Source organism: Schistosoma mansoni, assembly GCF_000237925.1.
Source record: "Schistosoma mansoni, WGS project CABG00000000 data, supercontig 0501, strain Puerto Rico, whole genome shotgun sequence".
Taxonomy (NCBI): Eukaryota; Metazoa; Platyhelminthes; class Trematoda; order Strigeidida; family Schistosomatidae; genus Schistosoma; species Schistosoma mansoni.
The window spans coordinates 7,223-18,105 of NW_017386316.1; the positions used below are offsets into that span (position 1 = coordinate 7,223).

General features: G+C 35.1%; 1 protein-coding gene across 1 annotated transcript; it reads right to left on the reverse strand.

Annotated features, from left to right (window-relative positions):
* Positions 1-742: 742 nt before the first annotated feature.
* Positions 743-1,372, reverse strand: Smp_205660 (unnamed protein product; the record flags this gene model as incomplete). The annotated part of the gene is made up of 1 exon (XM_018797153.1): positions 743-1,372. One exon carries the CDS (start codon positions 1,370-1,372, stop codon positions 743-745), a length of 630 nt encoding a protein of 209 aa, XP_018644760.1.
* Between the last annotated feature and the right edge of the window lie 9,511 nt (positions 1,373-10,883).

The following is a 10,883-nucleotide window of genomic DNA, read 5'->3' on the forward strand; positions in this document are numbered from 1 at the left end:
CAGTTCAAGTTGTTTCACTATACATCAGTAAACCGAGATGAAATTAATGACATAAGCAAAAGAGAATGTCAGGTATTATGAAAACCAATGGTAATCTAAACATGGTGAATATGGTTCATCGAAATGGAACAAGTGAAGTCGATGAGTGTAAAGTAGGAAATGATATTCAGTTTCTTAATTCAAAAGACTGAAAATCGATCGAAAAATAACACAACTGGTATCGTGTGATAAGTAAGAGTATTTGAAGTAAAGTATGAACTAGTAATCCCAGAAACAACGCGATTTAAACAAAAAGTATTAGACGAGCAGGAACGAATGTATTGTATTTGGAATTCAAAATCAAAACAGTCATCAATACAAGGGAATCATTGGTTCATACAAACACCACATCCTCCACAGCTCAAATTGGAGTCTAAGTGTCTGTAATCGATTGTACATCTTCTTCTTAAGTTCATCCTGTATCTGTCCAGCAGTGTATTGTATACAGGCTCTGTATTATCTAGAATGTACTCGTTAGTGTTAGAATTAACAACCGAAATTGGAACAAACTCACCTGATTCCTGGAATTGTATACAATCATCATGACGGTTGTGTAGTGAAGCCACTGGTATCTAGAATTTGGATCATAGACTTTCAACACTATCCTCCCCAACGAAATAATGTAGGGCTCTTATGTCGCAATGTTATAACCCATTTGACGTTCCTAATTTGCATTATCTTCTCAAATCTCACACATTTTGTTTTAATCATATGTGAGTATTTGGGGATACACACTGACAGGTAATTTGAGGCATTCCAACATGTGAACTTGACTTCCACAAACATAATCATACATATTCTCTTTGTTTTTCATATTAGAATACACAGATAAATATGCATTGATATGTGTAGTTAACACATGTGACTCATCTAGGCTTGATTCACCTGCGAAACAATCAAATGGAAAACATGAGTCTCCCTCATACTCATTAGGATAATCTTGGACTTGATTTGGATTCTCTGCCTGTGCAAACTCCATATCTGGGCAAACTGGTTCTCTGATTGCTTCAGGAAAACTTGCTATTCCCTCTGATTCATCATACCACTGACAAGGGATTCTACTCAACAAACATTGTTCGTAGGAACATCCAACATCTGATACAATAACATCAGAAATGTGACTATAATTCGACTCATTCGGAACATATTTGTCACACTCATTGAGGATATTACTGGAGATAGATCCATTGTGGCGACAAATAACATTTGATATGACATCAGAATTTGATTTTTCTGAAATATTTCCTTCAAATTTATTAGGAGTTTCATTAGGGAATAATGGATCATTAGAAAAATCAGCATCTACCAAAACTAAATCAGTTTTTTTTATCATAATTTGACTAATTCAACGTTTTATTCTCAGAGTTGTAAGACAATAGCATGAGAAATCCGATAAGAAGTTGGTTGGTTGGAAACTTTTGTCTCATAATGATTCTGGTGTTCATTCAACTCTGGACTGCTATGTGACGTTATGCCGCTTCTAGAACTCTTGAATGAAGATAAGTGATCATTAAAAGCACCCACCAGAATAGAATCACAAATTTCAGCATTAGTTTCAGCGAAATGAACTATGATATTACAAACTGACTGAATGTGTCCAGTTTTACCACATTCAAGGCATTTAGAATTACGAAATACACATGAATTACATGAGTATTTTAGACAGAGCACTTTAAAACCCACACCAAGTAAACAGTCACCTACAAACAAAACTCAAAATGAACGATAACTAGTCTGCAATCTGGTATATACTGCTATTGGTTGGTTTGAATAGAAGTCTAACAACGCTTTAAAGAAAACCTTTACGATCGATGTGGACACTTTGTAATCGTTTACTCTATGAAAACTGGGATGTCAACTCTATCAATAATACAAAATCAATGAGCCAGAGATAAGATATATCGCTATAACCACTATTTATGAGTAGTATCAGAATATGTTTTGCACTTCCCAAAGCATAAATTAACGTTTTATTCCGATGAGATAAAATGTATAAATGCATTCAACTTCAACAAACAAATCTATAAAGACATAGTCGAAAATAGTTCAGAAATGAAAACATACATAGATTCCCTCCTACCTCTTGACTTTTCCAATCAACTTCTCAATCTTTGACATTCCGGTTAGATCTAAAAGTCAGCATCAAATATAACCGTTATACATAAAGACGTGTATACTCCCAACTGAAGGCGCATCGCATTAAGGAATGTCACCTTCAGTCAGCTCCGATCCAAAATGGTTAAATTAAAAATACGACGTTCAGTGACGGTTAAACAATCTAGCATCATACAGACTGAGGTATCAAGACTTGGAAAATAATTCCCAGAGGTATAATGTGACTTACGTCACTCCATAAATAAGCCTATTTATTTATTTAAACACATACATATTGGTAAAAAGGGGCGCCAGGTACATATGCGCCACACAAAACAATGAGAATGGGAAGAGAAAGGGGGAGGATGCGTATACATAGAAGAAAAAAAGGAGAAGAGTAATAATGGAGGGAACTGAATGTACAACCAGAAGACTCTTTCAGTTAAGAAAGTTAGAACCACTCTTTAAGAAGAAAGTAAAAGAAGGTTACAGCAGGATCGCCACTGGCTTCTATTCTGAGCCATATCTGATAATGTCTCTAGCCACTGTGTTGCACCATCTCTCAGACCCCAGCCAGGGAGTCGTGATGGACCAACAGAAGCCAGCTCTTTGCAGCTTTCTTTCATACCACGACACCATGTCATACACTGACCTCCTCTCCACTTTTTCCAACCAGTCCCAGAGTCGGCAAATAATGCACGACGTGAAATTCTCTGGGACGACATTCGTAGAACATGTCCAAGCCACCGAAGTCGGTGTTTCAAGATGGTGACACCAATTGAATTATCGTCTCTGCGCCCGAACACACGATACCGAACCTCTACATTACTAACATGGTGTTGCCACTGGATGTCAGCAATCCTTCGGAGACAACGATGATCGAACACAGAGAGTCGTCTAACATCCTCAACTCGGAGAGGCCAGGTTTCACAAGCATAGAGCGGAACTGCTCTCACCGACGCGTTGTAGATCCGACCTCTTACAGCCAAACTTGTGCTCATCTTGGTGAACTGTTTCACAATTTATTGAATTGTTATCTGAATAACCTTGATTACGTATGAACTGCGAAGACGTAGTGAAGTAGTGGAAGCCTGATGTTCTGACGAGAGCCTTCAGCTAGATGAGTCCAGTGAAACTAATGCGGTCAGCAACAAACGTCGAAGACTTACAGAACTATTAATGTTGGGGATTTATGTACCGCTACAGGATGTACAAAACCAATTGTTCACACTGCTGATATTCGACAGTGTCTGTAAACTAATTTGCCTAGTGTAAAGCAGCCACTGAATAACTTCATTGTCAATGATCGAACCCACACCCTTCAGATCAATGGCTGAACTCGTAGAGTAATTCACATTAGTTGCAGTAAATGTTAACCATGTCACAAGTATTAAGTTTTAGATATAGTGCACGATTTTAAGAAATTTATCAAGATATATACACTGGTGAATTGATCACGTATATAATTACATACACACATATTAAATGGGACGAAAGTGTTCTGTGCTAGTTAGAATATATATACTATATTGCTTATTATAACGATAATCATAGGAATGACCTACATGTCTGTGTATAATATTTGTTCCATATGAATCGGTTGGTTGAAATAAAATCCAATCACGGAGATGCATTCGCTTCACACCGCATCGTTTCAACTTTGTTAATATTAAAAATAATAATTGTTAATGATAGTCAATAAACAAGATTTGAAAATCACACGAATATATATATAGTGGTTATTTATGGTCAACTTTTATATGGAATAATAAATGCTGTACAAATTATTTCTAATTTGTACTTTTATTTATATATATGCTCAAAGTATTTGTAGCAGTGAGAGTGAGTTCAGTTGAAGTAATTATTTTTTAGATTTATCTTTAATTTTATTACATATGTATAAACAGTTTGGTAATCTTAATTGAAATATGAGGTTGTTGATCAAAGAATCTATAAGATGTGTTTGTCTTAGATACAATCCATTGTAAATGTTGTGAATGTACACATCGTGTAACATTCACGAACTATAATAAAAAATCAATCCGGTATCCACTAGTTTCAAATAGTCTTGTAAATGGTAACTTGACGAAAAGAACCTAGAAAATGTATATAAATCCCTATATTATCCTCTACTGTGATATGTGGTACACAGCAAAAACTTTAGATTTCTGTGGGTCATTATTGCTACTGAAACCAAATAAACTACCTTTAGTTTGCACATGTTGTAGATTTGGTTTACGTACTTATAAGCATTCAAAGTGAACTACTGAAGAACATTATCTTCGTTTGTCTAGGAACTGAAAGGTGATAAAATCCCTTCGTTTTTCGAACCCTACACTATTGCTCATATCTAATTTTCCTATCTGGATCACGTGTAATACGCTGTTTCATAACTCATCGCACTTTGACTGCCTGTATATGATAATAGGTTAATCAATGGTGTTTGAATTTTTAAACAGTATGGAATAGTTCTGGATAATTTCACTTCGGATAAATCACTTTGCTAGACCTGACTCCATTGTATATGATTTTACAACGGTTGTGATTATCTGAATACTTTCCTTAGTGTGCTAATTAAATAGATACTCAAAATGTGACTACAAAGCTGCTTGATTTGATATCCAGCAATAGTCATTGAGCTCTGAACCTATTATTCACATTGGTTAACACTTATAAATGAAGTTTTCAAGGTTTTGGTATTTTTCTTCGAATCCAAACCTTTATGACACAGTGATACGGTCAAAAAAGTCATCACCAGGTAACCTGATCATTAATCATCGTTATATTGTCTAGTCCATTATGCTAGATAAACTACTCACTAATCCTGTGAAATTATGCTACATAACACCAAGCATTGAGCGAAGCACATATAATATTTGACAAAACTTTTCATGTTATTGATCTACCGCAAACAGGTTTGACTGCATTGCAACTTGGTAGAAATGATGCACAAAGAATTTTGGATATGTAAATATAGCAAATCAACATGATTAACAATTAAAGTTCAGAGAGCATCTAGTTTGGAAAGGCGTACAATTATTATTAATGGCTTCCTTTCATAGTAACATCAATTATAGCCTCACCGTAAGACTTATTCTAATTAGCTGGACTATCAAAAATAGACCTTCATCGATCTCAACGGAGCATGTTAATTTAATATAAACACAAATTGTCATCATAAAACACTTCGTCTCGCGAAAATGGTTTTTGTTGCTCTATTTCACTCTCATTCTAGGATGTACAAATGAATTTATCCATGTATCCATTCACTCTCACAAATACCAATAGTGTAGGTCCGGATGGGCATTCACAAGTAAGATTATCAGGACGTACGTGTGAAAACAGAAGTTGGTGGTTTTAAAATCTCCAGTGTGATTTTTGTAAACCAAAAGATCAAACTTAAGGAACATAACATAAATTATTGATACTTTTGTGATTGACACTACTACCCAAGTGTTGTGCACGGTTTGGACCTGAATCCCAACAGGACAAGGTATTTTTATTTTATTAGATTAAGTCCAGAAGGTCTGTCTGGTTAGGGAGTTCGGTGAATTACGAAAAATATTAAAATGACAACATTCGGTAATCGCTTTTGTCCCAAATTCCTCAGCATATCGTATTCTCCCATTCGCTTTTTTAGTCACACTCGTAGGTTTATATCTGCTTGAACCTAACTGTTTCTAATTCTTACATATTAAAAAATCCTACATTTTAAGGACTAAATCGTTTCAAACGTATAATCGGTGGACAATCTGTCCCACGTGGTACGTATCCATGGGCAGCATCAATTCAAGCTAAACGACATACATCATGGTCAACATTAGTTACAGGATCCGAACAACACTATTGTGGTGCAGCTTTAATTAAACCTGATTGGATAATTACAGCAGCGCATTGTTTATATGACAGTGGAGAAGAGGATGAAATTATCAGGTGAATTTCTGGTTACATTACTCACTTTACGTGTAAAATTGAAGTAAAAAAGTAGTTTAAGTGACACTTGAGAAACACTAAGAAGTGGTGCGGGCTCCGACCTTTACCTACGCCAAGATTTGAACTGTCCATACTAGGATCATTGGAAAGGTGATACAATTCTCTGTTTGAGGTGACTTGAAAGTAAACATCTGAGAATTTATGAATGGTCAAGCGACGACTCTCAACGCTTTCTTAATGTAACCCATATACCAAATACAGGTTAATATACTCAGCTGCAAACTATACTTTCGTGGGTGTGGTGAGGCTAATGTTACTATCTAGGATGTCAATGAAGTGCGGTTTTACCTAATCTTCACTAATTGCAACCAAAAACCCACTAAGCGGTTGTATTATTACATTGACCACGGATAAAATAGGCTTCCTAATGAGTTGTGAAGAATAAAAAACAGTGAACAGTTATTCGCGAATTTGGATTGCCGCTATCACTGAAATTCAGAATCCCCGCTTTTGTCTTTGATGTCCTCATTTTGATCAGATACGATTATTACCATAAACAACGGGAAACTCCAAACACTTACAAAGTGGACAGTAATTCCCAGCTACCTCTCAACCAAAGGAAATCTTTGATTTCTGAAAATAAAAGTTTATTTACACAAAATATAAGGGGTATATTCACTAGATGAATTAGAGTAATTGATACATGTACAATCCTAGGGATCCATGTTTCTCTGATATTTCAAATGCAGCATGGCTCCATACAATTTGTCCAATATCATCTATTTATTTTAGGTTTTAATAAGCTAAACACGATCAAGTTAGTTATCAATTCTGTCAATATTGGGCACCGAAGTACTTGGTGAGTCCAGTAAGTAAACAAAGTGAGCTGATTAGGTTGCAGGGGATATTCATTAAGACTTAAGAACACCCTCAGGGAATTCATAAAATGTTGAAGATTATTTGTGGAGATTAAGGATTGAGTAAAATAATTTCTCAAGTTAATTAAATATTCGAGAGAGAAGAATGAAAACTATGAGGATTATTACATGGAGAATACGATCGTCAACATATTGCATTGAGGTGACTACTTAACACTTTCGGTTACTTGTGCTTTCTGGTTGTTTCATCATTGCCTGAATGTTTGGTGATGGAGTGAAGTTAAAGAAATTTTCTATTTAGACAATTTCGGCAAAACGTGAGTGGATAATGTAAATAAAAATCCTGACATCAAACAACTGCTAAGGAGATTTAATGTCTATTGCCATAGATAGAGTATGTTAACGAGGATAGAGTTAAAGTACCCTACATCTTGTAAATCAAATTGCTTGCGACCTCAGTTTGTATTTGTATTGAACAGACAATATCCAACACTGATCACTTGTCTAAATACTGTTTATTAATTGACATTATTATGTACTATAGTAAACATGTCGAATGTAGTTTAATAAAGTTAGTACAATGTTTATTTCTCTCCATTCTAGCTATCTACATCCAAAAATGTGGCATGTACGAATGGCAACTGAAAAACTAAGTGTGAGTTAGTATAATTGATACAAATCAATACTTCAATATACTGGAATTATTTTAGTGAGAAAAACACGGTATATACCGATCTTAATAGAAAGCATAGTGTTTTAACCGATCAATCCGTTACTATGTTGTGGCGTACTTCGTTAATCGATCGTCTCGATAACTGTTATTATATCAATCTGAACGGTGTATAATATCAGAAGACAAAGGGAAGCGGCAACTACATTTTTATTGACAAATAACATAGGCTAGAAGGCAGTGAGCACATGAGCAAATGTTAGCGAGCGAAGAAAAAACAACATACATGGGAGATGGCTGGTAAGCCAACTCGTTATAAGCAAGCATTAATCAACATTTATACTCAGACAAAAATGAATGACAGACATGTGATAGGTAGGATAAGAGTGTGCATACACATACGCCATATAAAAAAATAGTCAAGGTCAATAAGCGAATAATTAACAAGATCAAAATATGACTCAACGTCATAGGTGAATTGGCTTATCCAGAAACTAGAATAAGCTATGTAGGTGTAATATAGTACACGACGTTACACTACTCCCCACAACTATTCTGTCAGCTACGATACCATCTGATACCGGTAGTTATGATAACTGAACAATAGAAGCCATTGCTCTTAATCCTGGGTGGAATTATAATAACCATACATGGGATATTACAAAAAAAATAAACTGTCTAAACATCACACTATTTGTTATAGATGTTAGATTATATAGACCAATATCAGTCACACTAGTGCAATTCTATTTATTAGCTATATTCCCCTAGATTTTAAGATAAGTAGTACCACTGCGAACTTCTCATCCGTCAATCTTATTTGTTTTGTTTAAACAGTACTTCTCATTTTTCTTGGAGTTAATTTCCCCTTTCAATGTAGTAATGTATGATATGTATCTAATGGGACTGAGGTTTACTAGAGTCCTTTGACATTCGTGTGTCAGTTATAATCAATCCAAAATCTAGCACATACGAGCATCGAACCAGTTGTCAACAGCATGCCAACACAAATATGGAATTATCAAGATAGATACCAACTAGCTAATTGTAATAATAATGAGATATTCAGCTGTCTACTGGAGGCAAACATTAAGTTCTTGATTACTTTACAAGTTTAATACTCGTTAATTCAAATAAAACCACATATTCTTTAGAAGTACAGTACATGTGTATGGGAATCATATATTGTTTGACGTTAACTAGAGACATAAATTACTAGAAATGGTCAGATGAAGTGGTTTTAAACTAGAGCAAACTAATTATAGCTTATTCTAAACTAACAATTTCTACACATTACACAAAATCAAAGAAAACCTCCGAAAATTGATTTGAGCCAACAACAACATTATCAACTTTTAGACGCAATTTCGCGTGGCCTATGAACTTGAAAGTACTATCAAATAAACGATCAGTTACTCAAGACGTTCCTGCATACGACTAGTGGACATGTTTTGACTCGAATAAATACTTTCCCCGTTTCTTTCCTATGGTTATCTTCACTACAACTATATTACTTCACTGTTTTCCGTCTGTGACTTCCATTTGTGGTAAGTTTGATTTATCTGGATGTCTACTGATGAGTCAACATGATCTCACTGACTTGTAGGAAACCAGGTCCTGTATGGTTGATAGGTATTCGGTATGCAAAATGAGATCGAGCCGAGGATTTAGACTTTGATCTGACTCGAAAAATTAGATGTTTTGTATTACCTGGCAACGTTTAATGACTTAAATAGTTCCATCATTTTATACCAGACAGCATAAAATGAAAATCCAATTGCGGGAGTTCTCGGTCATGTATGTGTTAGACAACCAGTGGATTTAAAGAGAGGGAGTAGCTGATTTGAAACAGATAGGAATCAGTTACACAGTTGACATGGCAAGCAAACAAAATTTAAATTAATCAAGCGTTTAAGTAAACGTTCAAGAGTACACGAAATAAGACTCGCTGTCATACAGACAAGCCAGAATTAATTTATACCTTTTCAAAGCTATTAAATATTCAATAAAATATCCATGATTATATGAAATGAGAATGCGACAAGTAAACGACCTTGTAGTTAGCATTAAACATACTACAATTTAGAAGAGGAAATAAAGCCAGTATACCACAAAAAGCTTTGTCGATTTACATGATCCTTAAACCTTTCGTACCAGTTATTAACTGTGGTTCAGTAGGGAATAGGTTAGAAAATATTACCATTCCATGAGTAAACTACGCTTGTTATAGATGTTTTTGCTCAAAAATATGGAACCGTTTTAAAACATATTAGTCAAACAAAAAATATCTTATGAGAAACATACGGTCGTTAATATGCGACAAAAGTGGGACAGTCAGTCTTGTTTACTTATATAGATGCAACATAATAATAAAATTAGTATCCAATTGTGCAAGCGTTAGCCGATTTATTCATATTATTTATTTTATCATTGAAAAACTCCACACTACCTGTAATTGACTGAATTTGGAAATATATGAACTACTGAGTCTCGAATTAATAGCGTTCTTCAGGAGACCTAGATTCCATCTCTAATGAGGTCATAGATGTTCGCCGTTGGCTGGTCACATACTAAGACGGAATAAGTATTCCTAGTGCTTGTTTGTTTTCACTGGTACTACAAATGATTTAAACCATTGAGGAATACCATCTATATGTTGTCTGTCGACACAAATATCTGCATAATATATGTATCAACACTAACAAGACCAATTGTTCGGGAATTCTGCACTTGGACTATTATCTCTTTATGACTTATATCATTATCGCTAATATGCAAGCATATCATCAGGTAAGATACAATCTAGAACCTTTATCTGCTTTTAGTTCTACAGCTTTTCAACCGACCTGTGTTGCATGGTAGGACCTTGAGGAACGATTGTTCTAGCCAGTATGGAGCGATTGATTATCATGATAGGCAAACCCGGCCACCACGTCAGGGTAGCAGCAACGGTCAGGTGATCCTTAGCTGACGTTATGGATGAGATGATCTCACATAATTGACTTTGTCGATAACTTCTTATTTCTAAAACTGTAGCATAGCCATCCTGAAGTTAACCACTAGTCAACATAGGCTTGTAACTTGCCAGGTTGGATGTGTAGAATTAGGATAAATTAACAGTAACTCTTTAACTATTAGCCAAATGATGTATTATCCAACTCTATGATTACGTAATGTAGGAAGTTGCATAAAATATCAATTATGATGTAATAAACATAGTCGATAAGCAGAAATGACGAAATGTGCATACTGGACTCCAATGTTAGACA